The sequence below is a fragment of the Lynx rufus genome, unplaced genomic scaffold, assembly GCF_022079265.1.
Source record: "Lynx rufus isolate CCGP_SWC_20201006 ecotype Redwood Valley unplaced genomic scaffold, mLynRuf1.p SCAF_1, whole genome shotgun sequence".
NCBI classification, from domain to species: Eukaryota; Metazoa; Chordata; class Mammalia; order Carnivora; family Felidae; genus Lynx; species Lynx rufus.
In genome coordinates this window covers 144,559,416-144,583,612 of record NW_025814823.1, presented here as the reverse complement: position 1 = coordinate 144,583,612, position 24,197 = coordinate 144,559,416, and the positions used below count along the sequence as shown (strand labels likewise).

Here is a 24,197-nt window from a genome sequence, read left to right as displayed (position 1 = left end):
TAACTTTTGAAAAGGGCAGTATAAGAAGTAGAAATAAAAAAAAAATACAGTCCAAGGAAAAAGCTACAAAAAGATACCAATTATTATAAGATGTGTAGATATTGCGTAGTTCTTAAAAGTCATAAAAATATGAAGTAGCAGATCTGTGTTACATTTAATTAAACATAAACATTAACCCAGAAATGGAATGAAATCACAAATGCTTTAGCACTACATGGATTCATTTTAAGAGTCTGGAAAGCCATATACCTAAACAACAATGATTTCCACGCAGTAGAATTATAGGTGATTTAAATTTCTTTTTTGAGCTTTTCTATATTTATATTTTGCACAACAAACAAGCTTTACAGTGCAATTAGAAAACAAATTTTACTTTTAAAAATCACAAATGATAATGATAAATACTTTACTGTATGATTATGTTGAGACAAGGCAAAAAGATGGTAATTACCAGGTTAAAAAACCAGCTTTCTTTTAGCAATCACTTTATTAGCAACAATGAAATTATCATAAAAGACAAGAAGAAAGTTTAATATAATTGTTTCTACTAACAGTTGCAATCAGTTCACATTATAGTATTTAAAATTAATTTATACAAGTTGTAACACTGAACTGCAAATATAACCAAACAAAGAACACTGCAGCAATCTTTCGATTTCAATGGAAACACTGCTGAGAATCGAGATGGCAATCCAGGAAAATGCCAAACTTGTGTTGGTTCTCAGGAAACCACATTCACTGAAAACATCTACAAACACATGCAGGCCACTTAGGAAGGGCACAGGCATTTTCCTATCAAAGAGACCCCAGGAAGTGCTGACTGGACAAATTACTCTCTAACACATCTTCAAGTCCACTCCTTGGGAAAGTCCCAAGAATTTCAGAGGAAAGTAATTAACAGAGAAAATGTTATTTCCCAACTGTAACCATATCTGTGAAAGCCACAAATGATTAAGGCCATAAAAAGAAAGGTAAGATTCATCAGTCATCATGGTAAGATTAATCAGATTAATTAATAAGATTAATAAAGGGGAACCTGACACAACCAAAGGATGCCCCCTTATAATTAAATACACATTAAGAACTCAGGCAAATCACCATCTCTCGGATTCTGCTGTCCCTTCTGTAAACTGAACAATGGCTCCTAAATCTGGATATGTTTTAGAGTCACTTGCAGAGGTTCTTAAGTATGGACAGACTCTGTCTAAGAGCCCCCTCATCATACCAATTAATTACAGCACTATCTCCAGGAGATGTGCCTTCAGGAGAACTGCCTGGGATATGGATTTCAAACCAAACCAAATCCTCAGGTGACTCTGAAGTATTAAATTCATACAACCACTTCCTAGCAAAAAGATGAAATGAGGCATCTCCTGTTTGCCAAACACAGCTGCGGGAACTAAATAAACCACAGAGATACTCACAGGCAACACTTTTGATGCCAATAGAATTCATAACAGCCTACTCATTTAGTAAAATATCATTTATTGTGTGATTTTTAGTGCTAGTATTTACTACCAACTAGAAGACATGCACTGATTCAAGGGGTTTTCTTTCTGTCTAAGGAGGACAGACAGACAGACAGACAGACACACACACACACACACACACATATTAGGATATATATACATGTTAAATATCTATTAAATATACATAAATATACATTATATACATATTTAATAGAGTACAAGTACTCCACAGTAGGTGCTCAATCAATATTCGTGGACTTAAACTCGACTGGACAAACAAATCAGTTATCATCCTCACAAATGCAAATACCTGAAATAAGTTAAGCATTCAAACGCCTATTACACTTTAATTCTCTCTCAAAATAAACACACTGGTGAGTACACAGCATTCCTGAACTGAGGGGCCATAAGAGGGTTTACATGGGTAGCATGACATGCAACTTATTAACCAAGGACCACTTAATGTAAATATCCCTTTCTACCAACATTTAAGTGACATAAATGGCAATAAATTATGCTAAGAGAAGCCAAGTGTTTTGCTTTTTTTTTCAAGCCAGACTTAATAATTCATTGCTTTTCTAAAACTTAATTACTGAGTCTAAAAAGGTGAATAAGGTTTAAGCCTACATTTATCAGGATAACAAACAAGAGATCTTATTCCAGGGATGCACTCAAAGATGTTAATGATCCTTAGAAATAAGTGTCTAGAAACATTTCACTGATAAATATATATACAAACACTAATACATAAATACTAATCAGAGCCAAGTGTATATGTTTGCCAAAATTCCACTTTTTTTTTTAATTTTTTTTTTTAACATTTATTTATTTTTGGGACAGAGAGAGACAGAGTGTGAATGGGGGAGGGGCAGACAGAGAGGAAGACACAGAATCGGAAGCAGGCTCCAGGCTCTGAGCCATCAGCCCAGAGCCTGACGCGGGGCTCGAACTCACGGACCGCGAGATCATGACCTGAGCCGAAGTCGGACGCTTAACTGACTGAGCCACCCAGGCGCCCCGCACTTTTTTTTTTTTTAATATGAAATTTATTGTCAAATTGGTTTCCATACAAAACCCTGTGCTCATCCCAACAGGTGCCCTCCTCAATGCCCATCACCCACCCACCCCTCCCTCCCACTCCCCATCAACCCTCAGTTTATTCTCAGTTTTTAAGAGTCTCTTATGGTTTGCCTCCCTCCCTAACTTTTTTTTTCCTTCCCCTCCCCCATGGTCTTCTGTTAAGTTTCTCAGGATACACATTAGAGTGAAAACATACAATATCTGTCTTTCTCTGTATGACTTATTTCACTTAGCATAACACTCTCCAGTTCCATCCATATTGCTACAAAAGGCTATACTTCATTCTTTCTCATTGCCACGTGGTATTCCATTATGTATATAAACCACAATTTCTTTATCCATTCATCAGTTGATGAACAAATCAGGAGACATAGATGCTGGAGAGGATGTGGAGAAACAGGAACCCACTTGCACTGTTGGTGGGAATGCAAACTGGTGCAGCCGTTCTGGAAAACAGTGTGGAGAGGTTCCTCAAAAAATTAAAAACAGACCTACCCTATGACCCAGCAACAGCACTGCTAGGAATTTACCCAAGGGATACAGGAGTGCTGATGCATAGGGGCACTTGTACCCCAATGTTTATAGCAGCACTTTCAACAATAGCCAAATTATGGAAAGAGCCCAAAATTTGACTTTTTAAAAGTAATGTTCTTACAACATTCAGAAAAAATATTCCTAAAGCATCCTGTCTGTTTGCAGCTTTTCAAAAATTTATTTATTCTTCTCATGGCACAGTGCACAGCACATAGTAGGCACTCGATGAGTATTTATGCAATTAATGAATTTAAACCCAGTGCTGTAAATGTTCAATCATTAATATGAAAATAACCAATTTAAAGATAAAATTTGGAGACAAATTTTATGCATATTTCTCACTCTGCTAGACTTCCAATATTTCTTACATTGAGTACAAAAAAAATTTGAAGTGATTTACAATAACAACGTATTTATGGTGGAAGAATTACAATGAATATGAAACTAAGATTTTAAGCCATACAGTACGTCCTCACGTTTGAGACAGCATATTTGTGCATGAGCTTTGAAAATGCTAATTTTGCGGTCTCATCCTTGCAATTCCAATTTAATAGGTCTCTGATACAGGGCTTAGAAAGTTTTAAACATTAATCATAAACAAGCATCTCTATGGTTCTCATGCAGCTGTTATAAGAACCATGTTAGAGAAATACTCCCATGCAAGAAGAGAAGGGGGAAAATTAAACCAAATTTGTTTCTGCACCTGAGCCTTGAATTTAGCTCTTGCTTTCTTGGCAGGCAAGACAAAAAGGAATTAAAGAGGAAGCAGCCATTGGCTGATGACAGGAGGCCTGGCAGTTTGTCAGAGAAGGCCAATAAATCGCTTCAAGTCTTTCTGTAAACAGGCACAGCATGCACATGGAGGGAAAACAATTTCCTAGCATGAACAAAAAATGACTTATCAGATGGCACTCCATGTAAAGGCCAGTAAATAAAAATGAAAATTTCCTTATGAGCAATTCTGGAGACTATATAGAAACATCATCAAATGGGTATGTCTACTTTAATTTTAAAGCACGAGTACAAACTTTTACCCACAGCCAGCAGGATTCTAAACTGCTCCAGCCCCCTTGAAGAACAAGAAAGATGCACATTCCTTACACTCCACAGTCCCACTCCTAAATGATAGCCTCAATTCAGAAAACTCGTTCATACGCACCAGAAAACACATGTAAGACAAGTATCGGTATTGTTTGCATTTGCAACAAATTTGAATCATGTTAAATACCAATCAAGGAAAATGGATAAACTGTGGTAGATGCATACAATAGAATACCATAATTATAGAAAAATGAGTAAACTAGAATTATACATATCCATATGGGTGAATTTCATAAATATAACATGGGAGGGGGAAGCCAAGTGCAAAAGAATACACAGTGTGGTGTGATACGTAGAAAGTGTTCCTCAAAAAACATACCCAGGGAGTAAAAATATAGAGAAATGCATGGGATGAAAACTAGTCAAGAAAGGTAGTTCCAGGGCACGTGGGTGACTCAGTTGGTTAAGGGCCCAACTCTTGATTTTGGCTCAGGTTCAAGGTTTGAACCTCTCTGCCCCTCCCCCGCTCTCTTTTTCTCTCAAATTAAATAAACATTAAAAAAGCATGTGCTCTCTTTTTCTCTCAAATTAAATAAACATTTTAAAAAAAAAAATTTTTTTTTTCAACGTTTATTTATTTTTTGGACAGAGAGAGACAGAGCATGAACGGGGGAGGGGCAGAGAGAGAGGGAGACACAGAATCGGAAGCAGGCTCCAGGCTCTGAGCCATCAGCCCAGAGCCCGACGCGGGGCTCGAACTCACGGACCACGAGATCGTGACCTGGCTGAAGTCGGAGGCTTAACCGACTGCGCCACCCAGGCGCCCCTAAATAAACATTAAAAAAAAAGACAAAAGGGCAGTTCCTCTAGATGGGGTGGAGGGGAAAAGAATCAGGGAGGATTACGGGTTCAATAGTATTGGCAAAATGTTCTATTACTTTACTAGGGTGGTATTTACCTATGGGACTGTCCTATGTCTGAATTATTTCACAATAAATGAATGAAAACTGTAACAGCATAATATTAGACCATATTCTAGTAAGGATCTAGGATATAAATGAATGTGGTCCATGCAGACTCCTTTCAATTATAACAGGAAAGGGAATAAGAACAGAAGAAAAGACAGGGAACAGGGTCCTTACATTAAAGCAGTGCATCCCAGATGGAGGTCTCTGAGGTTAAAGAAACAAGGAATCTCTGCACAGCAGATCCAGTGCAGCCATTAAAACATGCGAGACTGGGGCACCTGGGTGGCTCAGTAGGTTGAGTGTCCAACTCCTAATTTTGGCTCAGGTAATGATCTCACAGTTTGTGAGTTTGAGTGCCACATAGGGCTCTGTGCTAACAGCGTGCAGCCTGTTCTCTCTCTGCCTCTCCCATTTGTGTGTGCTCTTTGTCTCTTAAAATAAATAAACAAACATTAAAAAAAATAAACATGCGAGGGGTACCTGAGTGGCTCAGTCGGTTAAGTGTCTGTCTTCAGCTCAGGTCATGATCTCATAGTTCGTGGGTTCAAGCCCACCATCAGGCTCTGTGCTGACAGCTCAGAGCCTGGAGCCTGCTTCGGATTCTGTGTCTCCCTCTCTGCCCCTCCCCTCCCTTTCTCTCTCTCTCTTTCTCAAAAAATAAATAAAACATTAAAAAAAACATGTGAGAGTAATCTGCATGAAGTGATAGAGAAATATGTCCCCCACATATTAGGAAATTAAAGCTAGCTGCATAGCATAATGTTTAATATAATACCATTTATATAAGAGAAGATTTATGTATACCTGTAAATTGGTGGAAAATTATACAAAGAATCATCAATAGTTGTTGACCTGGGGAGAAGGTAAAAGTTAGTTTATACCCTATCATACTGTTCAATTGTTTTCATAATAGGATCTATTATTTTTATAATTAAACAACTGAGCTCTCCAGCAAGGGCAGTGGAAATGCTTCTCGGCTGCACTCCAAAGTTGTCTGGACACTTACAAGTGTCAACTTCCAGACCCCAGTCCAACTTAGAACTACTGAGTTTAGGGTCCAAGTATCAGTATTTTTTAAAGCTCCATTGAAAAAAAGTCCAATGTACATTAAGGGTTAAAACTCACTGTTTCTAGATGTTCCGTGTGCAAATGATAATATGTGTGTTATGAAAATTAAAGACACCAATCTTCTATATTGATCCAGACAAGAAAATCATCACTAAAGGAGGAAGAAATAAGGTTACATACAGGCTGGGTTAGAAACCTTTTGGAAAAGTAAGCTCTGATATGCTGAAGTACCTGGGAATGTTCAGGCTTAGAAGTCCAAATGCCATGCTACTGAGTAGGGAAGAGAAATTTGCCCTGGAAAAAAGTGTTCTCAGACAGTGACCATATAAGCATTTCACAAGACTCCTATAAAACATCTTATTTTGACTGATACTGCCTTTAATCTGAGGTTGTATCTTTCTTACGGTTATTTTAGAATTTTAAAAATATTAATAAGCAGAAGAAAAGAACATTCACCACAATCCCATCTCCCTCATGATATTTTGGAATATAGCCTTCTATTTAGATGGTTTTCTCTGCATATATTTACATATATAATTTCTCCTACAAAAGTGGAATCAAACAGAATGCCAGGTTTTGTAACCAGCTCTTTTTTGTTATTGTAACAAGAATATTCTTTCTTTCATGTAATACTACCTCTGGATGGGCCCACCAGTACCAGGTAATGGTAAAATGTATTCCCAAGTAGCTGAAAAAAATGGGTGTGTTTAAGGAAGTTAATTCAGAATGAAAACCACTATACTGAAACAATGACTTTGGTGTTCGCAAGGTTTACAGCTTAGTTTCTCCCTTATGCAGTGACTAGTAACCAGTCCAGCTCCTCAAGGCTGCTCCTGGCTCACAAGATAAAGGCATGCTATCATGGCAGCAGCATGGAGGAAAAAGCTCACGGTCCACGTGAGTACCTTCTAGGTCAGCCACTAGCTGGTCTTTTCACTAAAAATTGTTGTCTAACAAAATAAACAGGTTTTTTAAAGCTGTTTTCTTAAGTAATTCATTTGTTTTTCTAGGTACTATGAACTATTTTAACTGAACAAGTTTACCTTCATGGAAACCTTTGAGACAAATCTATAGCTTCCCCACAGCAGTGTTGGTCATTATGTGATAAATATTGTAAGCTTCATTTCTGGCTCCATCTTAAGCCCTTACCCTCATTTTTACTCACGCTATTTGGAATCTTCTGTAAACTGACTTAACTACTTTCTGGAAGATGGCAGGATAAATATTAATGAACGAACAAGCAAATAAATACACATATACAAACACCTCTCAAGCACAGCATGATCTTACAGCAATGGAATGCCTTGTGCCTCCATGGATTGTCCTTATCACACGTGAGTTTCTTGAGGGCAGGTAACGTGGTCTCATTCGGCTTTGTATCCCTAAGGCTTAGCATAAAACTCAAGTACACTGTAAGGTTTTAAGAAAAATGCGTGTTTAGTACACTGGAGTTTTGATCTTGTTATTGAGCCGGTGTCTCCTAACAGTCTATAGTTTCTGCTTAAGACACGGAAATTTAATGGCGATCTTAATCACGCAGCCTCCTAGTTGTGCTGCATGTTACAAGTTAAGATCACTTCTGAAAACAGACCCCCTTCCTGAATTTCTTAGGGTCACTGACAAACCCCACCATTCACTTCTCTTGGTCACTGAGGTTTGATGCCTCCTTGTCTCTAGTTCTTTATCTATCACTCTTCATCCACTGTAGTTACCAAAGCCTGTCAGTTCTAACCCTGTAACATCTCTCCTCTGTCCCTTGTCCACTTCCATTTCTGTCAGTCTAATTAAGATGCTCAGGATCTCCCCAAGAATAACTGCATTACATCATCCCTTTGTATAATCCATCTTTCAAAGTGTGGCCAAATTAATCTTCCTGAAACCTCAACTGTAAGTAACTCTGATCACATCATCTTCCTACTAGTAAGTCTTCAACAACTCCCCACTGCCCATGGGATTAGCTTCTATTGGCCTGATCTTGACTTAAAGATTAGTTCATTCAATAGCCCTGTTGTTGAGTGTCTGTTATATATGTACAAAGCAGAGTTCCAGGTTTGGGGAGGGGGAAGGGAAATGTACAAAACATGAAAATCATCTTCTGGGAATGGACTACGCAACAGGAGAGGCAGAGGTTTACACCAATAACTATAAAACAAAAAGTGGGAAGAACTTTTTAAAAAAGGCAAAACACTTGTACCCCAATATTTATAGCAGCACTCTCAACAATAGCCAAATTATGGAAAGAGCCTAAATGTCCATCAACTGATGAATGGATAAAGAAATTGTGGTTTATATACACAATGGAATACTACTTGACAATGAGAAAGAATGAAATCTGGCCTTTTGTAGAAACGTGGATGGAACTGGAGAGTGTAATGCTAAGTGAAATAAGTCATACAGAGAAAGACAAATACCGTATGTTTTCACTCTTATGTGGATCCTGAGAAACTTAACAGAAGACCATGGGGGAGGGGAAGGAAAAAAAAAAAGAGAGGGAGAGAGGCAAACCATAAGAGACTCTTAAAAACTGAGAACAAACTGAGGGTTGATGGGTGGCAGGGAGGGGAAAGTGGGTGATGGGCATTGAGGAGGGCACCTGTTGGGATGAGCACTGGGTGTTGTATGGAAACCAATTTGACAATAAATTTCATATTTAAAAAAAACAAAATAAGAACTACCATACAATGTAGCAATTCTTTTTGTAGATTAATAAATAAATAAATGGGAATATTATTATTGGCTAAAAAAAAAAAGGCAAAACAGGGGCACCTGGGTGGCTCAGTCGGTTAAGTGTCCAACTTTGGCTCAGGTCATGATCTCACCATTTGTGAGTTTGAGCCCCACATCGGGCTCTGCACTGACAGCTCAGAGCTTAGAGCCTGCTTCAGATTCTGTGTCTCCTTCTCTCTCTCTGCTTCTCCCCCACTTGCGTGCTCTCGCTCTACCTCCCTCCCTCCCTCCCTCTCTCTCTCTCTCTCTCACACACACACACACACACACAAATACACATTTTTTTAAAAAAGGCAAAACACACAGTATAGAGATGAGAAACATTAACTGTGGCTATGGGGCTCCAGGAAGACTTCGTGAAGGAGGTGGAATCTTAACAAGAAAAATAGCAAGAGAGGTATATCTGGTCCAGGATATAGTATAAACTGAAAAAAGACAAATGGGAAAGTACATAATAGCTTCCTAGAATTCAGAAAGAAGAGTTGGGTTGACACATAGGTAGGTGAGGGAAAAGAAACAGAAAACAAGACTGAAAAGATTGGGGTTCATCTGGTCGTTCTTGACTGATTTGCTCAGAGACTTGTACTTTAGCACCAGAATGACTTGATCATAGCTGTGTTCTGAAAGGACCTCACAGGGGCTTGAAAACTGACTGGAGAAGGAAAAAAGGAAGACTCAGAGAGCAGGGAACCAGTTTCTGCAATAATTTGTAGTAAGCAATGGGTGCCAAGATTAGGCCTAAAGCATTAAAAGATGCATGACTGGCTAACAGGGCACTCAGTAATATCTGGCGGGGACACTGCAATCAGACCCTCGCACATGTTTTTATCTATTTCTTTCCTGTTTGATTGATGAGCTTCTGAGTCCAGAGGACACAGTGTGTGTCTCGTTTCAGGGCTACAGTCGGCTGACCCATTTAGGCTGCAGTGTGTAGCACCTACAGCTTGTGGATCCACCACTGCCCAAGCTGGGTCAGACTAGTCTCCAGACCCCATTCTTCTACTTTCCTTATTTTGATCAGTCAGAACACTGTGTGTCCTCCTCTGTGGTTTTTGGCACCAACATCAAGTCCATATGGCTATACACTTCTCACGTTTTATCCAACTCTCTGCCTCACTCACCTCCTAAACCTGAACACTAGGTACTTCAGAATAGCTGCCAAATAACCAGCCAGATCCCTTGTGTCCTCGCTGTCTTCTCCACAAGTGCACTCCCTCCTTTTTCCTCTCCAGTCCCTCCCCTGCAGCCCTCTCAGGAGAACCAGCTATTCGCTTCCTTGCCTCACCTGATACCACAAGGATTCTCAGGCTCACCGCTCTTCCTTCCAGGCTCTACCTTCTTGTAATAAAAACAGCTCCTTTGAGGTTATACCACCAGACCGTAACATCCTCCTTTTGTCCATGCTGCAGCTATTCAGTTTCAAATCACTCCCCTTCATTCATCAAAGCTGTTAATACTTGGCGTGTATCTTGTCTCCACCAAGAGCCCCACCATTGCTTCCAGTAGCCCTTCAGGTCCACGGGGCTAAACCAGCCAACACCATCCAGCTCAATCCTAGACCTCCTCTTTGCCCATCTCCTCCTCTACTCTATCTCAGCCATCCATCACCAGACTCACATCCTGGACTTCATCAGAGACATGAACTGTTTCATCTCAAAAGCTGCCCATTCCAGCTCCCACAGCACCTCCACCACGACTGTTGTTGAAACCTCTCAGGACTCTAGCCCACCTACCACGTGCCTTCCCTGGTGCTGTCAGCCCTCTTCTTAAAGTTCCATGGTCCACCATTCCCAACATACATTGGCCAACTCTTAAACTCCCTCTGCCCTTCCATTCACTTCTCTGGAAAAACTCCACCCTGGAGGGGTTGCAAAAAAAGGGTGACACACTAATTCTGTCGTTCCTTCTTTGCTTATTACCTGGAACACTTCCATCATGAGAAACTTTCTCTCACCTGGGTGGAAAGACAGACTTGCTGCTTGATTCTCTCTTTATTTTTCAATTTTCGTTCTACAAAGTGACTAATGATTTTTTGTTAGAAGTATCATTACTAACTTGTTCTAATATTTCCCAAGGTAATCAAGGCATTTTTTAAATCAGAAATTTATGGATATAACATATCCCTCTGGAACATGTTCAAGTCTACCATTCAAAAACAAAACAAGTCCCTCACTGGATCTCTCACCGTCTCCCCCTGGCCAAGCTGCCCTGGTGACACCTGTACTAACACTCTATTTCTTGACCTCTCACTCACTCTTTAACCCTCTTTAACCGGAGTATGGTCCCACCATTCCACCGAAACAGCTCCTGCTAAGGTCAATAGTGACAGCCACCTTGTTAAGATCGAAGTTGACTTTTCAGGCTTCCTTTCACCTGACCTCTCTGTGCTGTTGGCACTGCCTTTCTCCTTGGAGGAGTCTTTACCTGACACTGTAACATCCTGGTTTTGTCCTCCCTTTCTGGCTACTTGTCCTTTGTTGGTTTCTCTAGCTTATCATGTTACTCACCTATGACATGTTGGTAGTCCTAAGACTCAGTCTTAGGACCTTATTTTCTCCACTATACTCTCTGCTAACATGATCTCAGCCACAACCAGGTCTTCACTTACCACTTATACAGAGATGTCTCACAGCCAATTTATATCATTACTTTTCATCTTTTCCTCTGGACTCTATATCCAACTGCCTATATGACAACTCCCCTAGAATGTCTCAGAGTATTTCTCCTTACTATGTATAAAAATAAAAGTCAGGATCTATGGCAAAAAGAAAATCACACTCTTCCAGTAAATGCCAGCACTGTCCAAACAAGATGCATAAACCACTGTCATCTCTGACACTCCATTCATCTCAGCTGCATATCCCTTCTATCACCAACCCCTGTTGATTTATTTCCTAAACACCTTTCAAATGAGACTCCTTTCCACTCAAACTGACATTACAAACCTCATCCAAAGTACTGATACCTCTCACCAAGACCACTGCAGGAGTCTATTGATAAGGTTACTACTGTGTCCTTTCTCCAAACGTTTCCTGCATTATAGCCAATGTAGATGTGATCATGCCAAGCCTTGCTTAGAACTCTTCAATGGTTTCTCATGGCTGAGGAAAAAGTCCCAACCCTCTACACTCTGTGTCACTTGCCCTTACCTATTCTTCAACTTCATCTAGAATAATGTTCCCCTAGAGAGTCACTCACCCTTCAGATAGGCCTCAAGAGTTGCTTGCTAAGGGAAGCCTTCCCTGTCTAGCTCATACCCTGCTCGCAGACTGTCAGAGCATCTTGTACACAGACTTTATATGTTTGTCACTGCTGCAGTTTCACATTTTTTATGTAATTTTTTTGGTTAATATTGATCATCTCCACCAGGTAAGTTTCACTAGAAGAGAAAATATGGTTGTTTGGCAGTCCCATTGTTTGTTATATATTAGATGCTAATATACGCTGGATAAAAGAATAAATTAAAATGAATAAATACCTAAATTTCTTGAAATTAGTGTGGTTTATCCTTTTTCAGAAGGCTTATACTTGCTATCCCTGAATGTACTTTATATAAAGCATTTAATATAAGGGGCATAAAACAGTCACTATACATTGGTAAGAATGTTATTTCTGGTATTTTAAATATGTTACTATTATAAAGTTTAACTTTTTATTATTATCACTGAATTCATTTCTTATAGGCAAAAACTATTTTCTGATTATCTCTGAATCCATTCCTAAATATGTGCCTAACTTCATGAGAAAAGCTGGACAAAACCAAATTCTTACTGTTTCCCTTGCAATTATGGCCATGAGACACAATTCTGGTTAGTGAAATATATGTGGAAGCCTTCTGGGAGGCTTCTGAAAAGGCACTGATTTCCTGAAAAAAGAAGGTGGGGGGGGCGGGTGGAGAGGCCGGGGAGCCTGTGGCATTCTCTCTTCCTGTTCCCACATGCGAACATGAATGTGATGCCTGGAGTCACAGCAACTATCTAGCAGCTATGAGGGAAAGGCCAAAAATATTGCAGAACCACCACAACAGCGGAAACAACAGTGCACGTCAAGCATTCTTATTGTATGAGAAAAGTAAACTCTTATTTTTTTCTATTACTTATATCTAAAATACATATATATCTAAAAATATCCATAACTGATATTCTGCTCACTAACAAGATTCTCTTCCAGTCAAACCATCTTACTTTGCCCAAGAAGTCTTTCTCTCTTTCCCTCTTCTCCTTTTAATCTTTTTTCCCTTGGTTAAATTTCTGTCACTCTCCCTACTAAGGCAACGAAAATAAAATACCTAGTATATTTATTTTTACAAGATAGAAAACTAATTACAATTTAAAAAGTAAAGAAAGAGTCCTTAAATTTCTTATACTGAATTTATCTACAAATATATAAAGATCAAAATAACATCTGTTTGGTGATATGGTATCAAACAGAATTTAGGTGTCTCTGCTCACTCTCAGGTTAAAAACCAAGCTCTAAGATAAAGTATTTTTTTTATTAAAGTTTTTTTTAATGTTTATTTATTTTTGAGAGAGAGACGGAGCATGAGCAGGGGAGGGGCAGAGAGAGACAGACACACAGAATCTGAAGCAGGCTCCAGGCTCTGAGCTGTCAGCACAGAGCCCGACGCGGGGCTTGAACTCACAGACTGTGAGATCATGACCTGAGCCGAAGTCAGATGTTCAACCGACTGAGCCACCCAGGCGTCCCTAAGATAAAGTATTTTAATGTCTACTCAAATGCATCAATATCAGCATGTATTTTTTTTTTCTCATTTTATTTTAGAGAGAGAGCAAGAGAGAAAGTACACGCACAGGTGGAGTAGGGGCAGAGGGATAAAGAGAGAGAATCCCAAGCAGGCTCCACACTTAGCACAGAACCTGACGTGGGGCTCAATCTCACAACTCTGGGATCATGACCTGAGCCAAAATCAAGAGTCAGATGCTCAACCGACTGAGCTACTCAGGCGCCTCAGTATGTGATATATTCTGATGTGATTCCAAAGTCAAGTGTTATAGAAATATGCAGCTGCACAACCAATCAGACACTTATACACATAATCTGACTACATACATATCTACTATATTTAATTTTTCCAAAAATGTTCACGCTCTTAAGAAGTATAAGATACTTCTTATACTGATAAGGAACTGATAAATCTGAATAAATAGATTGAACTATGATTTTCCTATTAGTGAGACCAGGATATTTCACTTCTATTCCTAATATGACATGCAATTTAGGTTTATAAATGAAGGGTAAGACTTAGTTACGGGTAATGTTCTTAGCATTAAAAATACATACATACATACATACATACATACATACATACATACATACATATATAATCTTGGGCAGTGCCCTTCTCCATGTCAGTTCCCCACCTATAAAATGAGGAGGGTGGGCTGGTTTTCAGACTGTGCTCTGCAGAGCCCATCCAGTCAAGTCTGTAAGCCTTCCACTCTGACTCAGGCAGAGCAGATCTGCTTTTATCTGTTTAAATATTCATCTTTTATATAAGATTTTCTTTAAAGTAAGAACTTAGTAACCAAAAATAACTTGAAAACTAGTGGACAAAATGCTCTCCTTGGTCTCCTCTGGTATTAATATTCATGATGAAATGCTCTCTTTAAGCTCCTAAGCTCTAAATATTTTAAGAGCAAATCTATTCATCTAAATATGTACACAGAAAATTCATGTGACAATGTGGGCCTGACTTATTTTCAGAAATACATTCAAATAGAACTAATGTTTTTACCTCGTGAAAATGCCATCCACAATTCCAATTGTTGCTTCCTCTGCAGGAACATAGGAGCCAATCTGAGCCATGATAGTAATCAATGCAACTTGTTTTATGTAGGAGCTCTTTCCACCCATGTTTGGTCCAGTAATTATCATTACTCTCTCTGAGTCCCCCTAGAAAATTAAAAAGCAATTTCACTTATTGTACCCAAAGGGCTTTTACATAACAGCTATAATTTATTCCATAAATGGGAATGCCTTAAGTAAAAGATGGCTTTATGATATTTAAATATGTTACCAATTAAGTATCACAAATGGAAAGCGGGCCTTTTTGTCTTAAACCTGAACCATGATATTGCAGAACAGTGAATTTTTAGCAATGTACATGACTGTTTCTGTGTATAAATAAGGAAAAAACAAGAAGCAACCTAAATGAGATAACTACTATGGCTTTCTCATTAAATATTCATTTACCTGTCTCTTTGTGTGTTTTTTATATTGCTTACATTTAAAACCAATCAGGGGCGCCTGGGTGGCGCAGTCGGTTAAACGTCCGACTTCAGCCAGGTCACGATCTCGCGGTCCGTGAGTTCGAGCCCCGCATCGGGCTCTGGGCTGATGGCTCAGAGGCTGGAGCCTGTTTCCGATTCTGTGTCTCCCTCTCTCTCTGCCCCTCCCCCGTTCATGCTCTGTCTCTCTCTGTCCCAAAAATAAATAAACGTTGAAAGAAAAAAAAAATTTTTAAACCAATCAATATGTCTATCTTAAAACTACCGGTATTTATAGGGGGCCTGGGTGGCTCAGTCGGTTAAGCGTCCGACTTCAGCTCAGGTCATGATTTCCCGGTTCTTGGGTTCAAGTCCCAGGTCGGGCTCTGTGCTGACAACTTAAAGCCTGGAGCCTGTTTTAGATCCTGTGTCTCCCTCTCTCTCTCTCTGCTCCTCCCCTGCTCAAGCTCTGTCTCTCTCTGCGTCTCTCAAAAATAAACAAACATTAAAAAAAAAAAAAAAACCCTACAGGTATTATACAGCTAATTGCCCAAGGCCTTAATTTGGGTTGGTAGCACAGGAATTTTTTCAGGTATAGACAGATGACTACTAAAAAGATTTACAATACCAAATTCTAGATATCATTTTTATCAGCATTTTTCACTGGCATTTCACCAGAGGATGTAAAGGAGGCAGAAAAGCTCAAACACACTTGCACTAATTTAATTTCTAGAATTCGCCTCTATTAACCAATTATAGTACTTGCCATATATAGACTCATCCTAAGGGAAACTGTCCAACTGTAGCCCTTTGTAGAGAGGAGTAAGCCTGTGACATCCATGTGCTGTGCTATGTGAACCCACCACTCTGGGCAATACCTGCCTGGTCAAGAGTGGCCACTCTGTATCTGACCAAGAGCCCAAGACATGGCCTCACATAAAAGGTCTTCTGAAACTAACCATACAATCTCTTGGGAGTTTAAACTGAGAACCATGGAGAGATTCAATCAGTTGGTATATGGAGTAGAGGTTGAAAAGAAACACAGAACAAGACCACAAAGCACTGGGGACCATAAGTATTAACTTATGAGGAAACAAAGTATGAAGAAAAATTATACAGAACAAGGGGTAAAGAGGGTAGTTAGCAATAAAAGGTAAGAAGCAGCAAAGGAGCCTAAAGGAGTTGAGAAACTTCATGCACTTGCAAATAATGAGAGTCTCAAAGTAAAATATTATAAAGTCTTACTATTCAGGGGATAAGAAGAAAATCTGTTCCACCTCTAAAGCTGTCTTATACCCTAATTAACCAGACATTTCCAGTCTCGCTAAAGCCAAACTGTACTAGAGATCTTGTTCTTCCTGTGATTCCTTTCTCTCATGGTTACATGTGGTTTTATAATGAGTGTCATAAATCTCCATTATTTGAAGGAACTTGAGTGAATCTGTGTTTCTTGGAACAGAAAGAGCCTAGCACAGTAAGAACAAGAAAAGAAACTTTGCATGAGTAGAATGATGAAAATAATGATTAAAATAAAATTATTTCTCTTACAGAACCTTAAAAATAATCAACCTGTTATAAATAACCAAACATCTGGCATAACCAAATATTTAAAAAATTTAAATAAAATGAACTGATTGCTTTTTTAAAATTGGCAAAAATGACACAAGAAATACAATCTGAATAAGCTTGTATCTATTAAAGAAATTACATCTGTAATTAAAAGCCCTTCCATAAGAAAACTCCAAACCCAGATAATTTTCCCACTAATTCTTGCAAACATATAAGAAACAGCACTAATCTTATACAAAAACTCTTCTACAAAACCAAAGTAACTCTTACCAAAACATTCCAAAAATTCAACAGAATCTTTTTTTTTAAGTTTATTTACTTATTTTGAAGGAGAGAGAGAAGGAAGGGCAGAGAGAGACAGAAAGAGAATCCCAAGCAGGCTTCACATGACCTAAGCAAAGATCAGAGTCAAATGCTTAACCGAGTCAGCCACACAGGCACCCCCCCAACACAATCTTGATACCAAAAACCTGTCAAGAACATAATAAAAAAGAAAAATTACAGACCAATTTCATCTATTATGTATATATGGATGAATATACATTAAACCAATCCAAAGCTATATTATATAAACAATTTAGAGTTTTTAAGGAGTATAAGGTTGGTTTAATAATCAAAGGCCAATCAATATAATTCACCACATTAAGAAAACAGAGGAGACGATCTCCAAAGCATTTGATAAAATTCAGTATCTACTCATTAAAAAAAGGGCAGGCGCAGGAAAAGGAAATAAAAAGTATAATTATTAGAAAGGAAATAATAAATCTCATTATTCCTATATGTCATGATTATGTTCCCAGAAAAGTTAAAGAAATCTATAAAAATTATTATAGTCAGTAAATGAATTAAACAAGATCTTTGGATATAAAATAAATATAAAACTTTATCTCTAGATTTCAGCAGTAAGTAATTGAAAATAAGAAATTTAAATTTTTTTTAAAGTTTATTTACTTGTGTGAGAGAGAAAGACAGACATAGTGTGAGCGGGGAAGGGGCAGAGAGAGGGAGACACAGAATCTGAAGCAGGCTCCAGGCTCTGAGCTGTCAGCACAGAGCATGACGTGGGGCTCAAACTCACGAACGGTGAAATCATGACCTGAGCCGAAGACAGACGCTTAACCGACTGAGCCACCCAGGCACCCCAAAAATAAGAAATTTAATGATACAATTTACCACAATATCAAAAGAAATCAAATACTTAGGAATAAATCTAACAAAATGACCAAGACCTCTACACAGCAAACTATAAATCATTTTTGAGAGAAATTTAGGAAGACCTAATTAAATGAAAGAATATACTATGTTCATGGACTGAAAGGCTCAATATTATAATGCTACAATAAATAAATAAGTTAGTGTGATTCTGGCACAAAGACATACAGTGGAATATATCAAAGTCCAGAAACAGACTGATGCGTACACAGTTACTTGATTTGTGACAAAAGTGACATTGTAGCAAAGTACACAAAGGATGGTCTTTTCAATAACTGGGGTTTGGTCAAAAGGGTGTCCATATAGAAAAATAAGAAATCCTGATTCCTAACTTCCATCATACATAAACAAAAATCAATGTCAGGTAGATTATAGCTTTGACAGCCAAAAAAATAATAAAATAAAATAAAATAAAAATACAATACAATACAATACAATAAAATAAAATAAAATAACTGGACAATAATATATGACCTTGGGGTAGAGAAAGATTTCTTTAATAGGCATAAATCATAATTAACTATAAAGAAAGAGATTTAAAAATTGGAGTACATTAAAACTAAATACTATTAGCGGCGCCTGGGTGGTTCAGTCGGTTGAGCGTCCGACTTCAGCTCAGGTCACGATCTCGCAGCCTGTGAGTTCGAGCCCCGCGTCAAGCTCTGGGCTGATGGCTCAGAGCCTGGAGCCTGCTTCTGATTCTGTGTCTCCCTCTCTCTCTGCCCCTCCCCCATTCATGCTCTGTCTCTCTCTGTCTCAAAAATAAATAAATGTTAAAAAAAAATTAAAAAAGAAACAACTAAATACTATTAACCAAAAGATGCCATTAAGGAAATGAAAAGCTACAACATAGATTACATGTATAGATTATATATTGCCCAAAGACTCAAATCCAGTATACATAAAGAACTCCTACAAATCAGGGGTGCCTGGGTAGCTCAGGTGTTTAAGTGTCCAACTCTTGGTTTTCATCATCTCACGATTCATGAGATTGAGCCCTGCTTCAGGCTCTGTGCAGACATCGCAGAGCCTGCTTGAGATTCCCTCCCTCCCTCCCTCTCTCTCTCACCACCCGCCCCCCACCACCACATGCTCTCTCTCTCTCTCTCTCTCTCTCTCAGAATAAAGAAAATAAACTTCAAATCGAAAGAAAGACAACCCCAAGAAAAATTGTCAACAAAACTTTAAAAGAAAATGACAAAAAAAATACAAATGAGTTGGTATAGGTCAGAAATAGGACTATAAATCAGCAAAAAAAATGTATGCTATGTTCAACAAACAATGGTGGGACAACTGGGTACCCATGTGAAAAAAAATAGAGGTAGGCCTGAAACTCACACAGTGGCCCCAAATCAAATCTGGATGAGGGAATGAATTGTGAAAAGCAAACCTTAAACTTTTAGATGAAAACATAGAAAAACAGCTTAATAGCATCAAGATAGACAATGATTTACTGAAAGAAATAGGAAAAGCAACACAACAATATAAATCATAAAAGGAAAGACTATGATTAATTTTTTAAAAAATTATATTAAGCCACCAAACACAAAATAAAAAGGCATAAAGAAGTAGTACTTCTACACAGTAATAACACCAAAACAATGAAAAAATGGGCAAAGGACACAAACAGGATATTTACAGAAAAAGAAACACTCAAAGCCGAAAACTTTTCTTAATCAGGAAAAGGAAAACGAAATCAGCAGGATTTTTCAAGGGATCTACAAGCTATTCCTAACATTCAAATGAAGGAATAAAGAAATACTAACGGTGAAAATTTTTGAAGGAATATTTTTTAAAAGACAGCTTTCACATTCATCAGATCATCAAAAGGCTTAAAAGTCTATTTATACAGAATGTTGGCAAGGATACGGAGAACAATTTGGAAATGCTTAAAGATTGCGTATACTGGTCTACATGACCCAGCGATTCCTCTCTTAGTAATCTACCCTAGAAAGATACACAAGTACTCAGAAAGGTATTTCTATGACTGTTCACTCTAGTACTGTTTGTATTCATAATAGACAAAAAATGGAAAGAATGTATCATCAAGGAAATGAGATGTATTCTATACAATTATTAAAACAATCATTTACAAAACAGTATACAATAGGATAGGTGCAATGTGCCATATTTATGTACATTTTAAAAACACACAAAATTATATACAGTTAAAATACAAATATATACAAAATACAAACCTTGCACAAGGATAATAAATAACATCAGGATAATGGTTACCAATAAGAGGAGGTGAAGGGGGAGAAAAAGAAATAGCAATTATGTGTAGCCTTAGCTATATCTGTAACATTTTATTTACTTTAAATAAATCTCAAGTTCATATTACGAAAGTTCATTCTCTATGATATTTGAGTGAAAGGTAAACAGGTGTCTATTATACTGTTTTCTACACTTTTTCATTTGTTTGAAATATTAGCTAAAAATTATTTAAATGAATTATCTTAAGATTTAATTATTCATTGCATGAATAATCATCATGAACCATCAAACAGCTCTTATAAACTGATTTATAGATTCAGGAAAAATTTATATAACTTCCAAATGACATTTTGTTATTTGGACCTCCAGCATAGTTACATAAAAATAGAATAGCAGAAGAGAAACATATAATAGAAAGTAAAAGACTGTAACACAAGGGAAATGACCCACAGATGGGTTACATGCACCATGATGAGGTCCTGAACCATGAAGGCATTGTTGGTGGAGCTGCCTGAAGTGCAATTACCAAACTCAACGAACAATGAAGGGGGCTGATGGATGTGCACAGGCCAAAAAAAAAAAAAAAAAAAAAAAAAAAAAAATTCTTTTAATAATTTAGGAAAGCTGTAAGAACAATAAAAATATATACCTTTTATCTTTTTAAAGACTTTTAAGGTAATTTTTAAAAGTTTTTATTTCTTTATTTTGAGAAAGAAAGAAGAGAGCGTGCTACTGTGGGAGGGGCAGAGGGAGAGAGAGAATCCCAAGCAGGCTCCACACTGTCAGCTCAGAGACCAAGGAAGGGCTCAAACTCACGAACCCGTGACATCATGACCAGAGCCAAAGTCAGACGCTTAACCAACTGAGCCACCCAGGTACTCCTACACACCTTTTATTTGTAGACACTGTACTCCTTCCAAAGCCTTGAAAGAAAAGAGCATTTACACTTGGTGCTTGATTCAGTTTTCTCATCCAATGAGAATAAAAAATTTGACAGGGTAGTGACAGGTCAGTGCAACTGTGTAGCTCTCAGTTCCCTAGTGTCTAAAATGAGGGTGAATTTGGGGCACCTGGGTGGCTTGGTCGGTTAAGCGTCCGACTTCGGCTCAGGTCATGATCTCACGGTCTGTGGGTTTGAGCCCCGCATCGGGCTCTGTGCTGACAGCTCAGGGCCTGGAGCCTGGAGCCTGCTTCGGATTCTGTGTCTCCCTCTCTCTCTGCCCCTCCCCTGTTCATGCTCTGTCTCTGTCTCAAAAATAAATAAACGTTAAAAAAAAAATTTTTTTTTTAAATGAGGGTGAACTAAATGATCTCTCACCTTCAAGTTCTATGATTCTCTGAAAAATAGTAGGTCCAAATTCAGGTGTATGACATTGGAGATGTGGCTTTGTGTTCAACTGAAGAGGGGAAACTGTGGAATTCACTTGTCCAAAGTGCTTGGGGGAAATGGTACACGGGGACCGCACTCAGACTTGCGGTCACTTCTTTTTTGTGTGTTTTTTTATTTATTTTTGAGATAGAGGCAGAATGCGAGTGGGGGAGGGGTAGAGGGAGGGGCAGAGAGAGAGACAGAAAATCAGAAGCTCCAGGTTCTGAGCTGCCTGCACAGAGCCCAATGCAGGGCTCAAACTCACAAACCGTGAGATCATGACCTGAGCTGAAGTCAGATGACTAACTGACTGAGCCACCCAGGCGCCCCAGACTTGCGGTCACTTCTGTGGAAGTGAACTTTCCAGGCCTATCCAGGATTTGAAGATTTCAGGTGAGAACTAACTTGGAGGCTTTAAGGAATGAAATGCTTTCAACTCACTTAACTATTTTTAGGTGGCAAAGTGGCTGCCTTCCCAATAAGCACTAATATTTATACCTCCAATGGGAGCTAAATTATACACTGGGCACACTCTAGTAAACACTAATGTAAAAAAGACACTGTGGAGAATCAGGAGGGACTTTGAGAGCATAAATATTACCTGTCCCCTCTCTACTGCCACCATCCTGGTGGACCACTGCAGTAGATCCCGACTGGTCTTCTTGCTTCTCTGCCCACAGTCCGTTCTCCACATAACAGTCAGAGTGATGGTCTTAAAAATGAAAACAGGGGCACCTGCGTGGCTCAGTCAGCTAAGCGTCCGACTTCAGCTCAGGTCATGATCTCACCTGATCTCACAGCTCAGAGCCTGGAGCCTGCTTCGGATCTGTGTTTCCCTCTCTCTCTGCCCCTCCCCTGCTCACATTCTGTCTTTCTGTCTCTCAAAAATGAATAAAAAAATTAAAAAATGAAAACAGAATTGGTCTCCTGCTAAAAAGCCCTCACACAGCTCCCCAGTGTTCTAATAATAAAGCCTGGACTCCACACCACTGCCAAAAGGCCATGCCTGCCTCTCTGGCCCAGTCTCCTCCCACCCTCCACACGTTCACTTACTACTAGCCAGGCTGGGTTTATGCTCTTCTTCCACCTGCTGGAAGGTGCCAAGCTGTCCAGGCCTTTCCATAGTTCCTTGCATCTGGGGTGCTCTTCCCTGATTAGATCCTTTTTGTCATTCAAGTCCAAACTCAAACATCAACTCCCAGGAGAGACCTTTTCTGACCACTCAATCTACTTAAGCCCCTCTGCCCTGTCACACTTTATCATGACACCCATTTGATTTTCTTTATATCTTTTACCCTTCTCTGAAATTTCCTTAATTTTCTTGTTTACTTATTACCAGCGTCACTGCTAGAAAGTTCCCATGAGAGGAACAAGGTTATCTTGCTCATCCCCAATGAATACAACATGGCCTGCTACAAAGAAGGCACTTAATAAGTACTGGTCAAATATATGAATTTATTGTGTGAAAGGCACTGCAACAGGGATATTCACCACCCTGACATATCAAAAAATCATGTGCATTCTCTCTGGAAACTAGTCAGGAATATGTGACTCCCTGTCCTCTACAGTTCCCAAGATAACCTAGTTAGTGAGGAAATGATCAAGAAATCTCACACCTGGAGCACCAGGGTGGCTCAATTGGTTGAGTGTCTGACTTTGGTTCAGGTTATGATCTTGTGCTTAGTGAGTTTGAGCCCCACATCAGGCTCGTGGCTGTCAGCCTCAGTAGGGAACCCGCTTCAGGTCCTGTGTCCCTCTTTTTGCCCTTCCCCCACCTTCTCCCCAAAATGAATAAATATTAAAAAAAGAAAAAAAGAAATCTCACACATGTATTTTATGCATCTACCTTTCAGCAAGGATCATATGTCCTTTGATGTCCACACATCAAAAGGTCCTAGATATGAAAAACACCTTAAATCTATCTGGAAAACCAGTGAGGATGAGGAAACATTGCAAGAGAATAGCTAGAAGCTGAAAATTGGCAAAAACTCTTCACCCTTTCCGGAACCTACTGAAGTTACCAAGAACACATCAAACTGGACAGCCTAGATGGTGCCCAGACCTATGCCAGGTACTGAGCGTGATGCTGCACATAGAGCAAGCTCTCAGGAAATCACAGATGGATGGCTGAATGAATAAATGACACTAAACAAACACGGAAGTACTCCACCATGGGGACTATGTTTCTGGATGGCATCTACCGCCTCAATGAACCTTTGGGGAGACTAAAGTTCAATATCTCAAGTTTTTACCTTGGTACTGGTGATGTCTGTCTGGATAGCATCAGTCAGTAAGAGCCTAGCAGTGGATATCAAGAATCAAACACTGAATCTAAACCAGTAAGTTTTGAGATAACTAGTCAACTTCCACACTGAATTCTGTCTTCTGTGGAAAGAGAAGCAAAGCGGAGATGAAAACACAAAAGGTTTTTTTTTTTTTCAACGTTTTTTATTTATTTTTGGGACAGAGAGAGACAGAGCATGAACGGGGGAGGGGCAGAGAGAGAGGGAGACACAGAATCGGAAACAGGCTCCAGGCTCCGAGCCATCAGCCCAGAGCCTGACGCGGGGCTCGAACTCACGGTCCGCGAGATCGTGACCTGGCTGAAGTCGGAGGCTTAACCGACTGCGCCACCCAGGCGCCCCGAAAACACAAAAGGTTTTAAGGTACCATAAGAACACTGCAGCTAACAAGTGCCACAGATAACTGTGCTGAT

The 24,197-nt window shown here is 39.0% G+C and overlaps 1 protein-coding gene across 1 annotated transcript in view; it reads right to left on the bottom strand.

The window, feature by feature from the left end:
• MSH3 (mutS homolog 3) overlaps window positions 1-24,197 on the bottom strand; it is a 188,202-nt gene that overhangs the window by 25,020 nt on the left and 138,985 nt on the right. Inside the window, exon 20 of the mRNA XM_047088553.1 lies at window positions 14,643-14,800. Coding sequence (XP_046944509.1) covers window positions 14,643-14,800 — 158 coding nt within the window. The remainder of the gene's footprint in view (window positions 1-14,642; window positions 14,801-24,197) is intronic.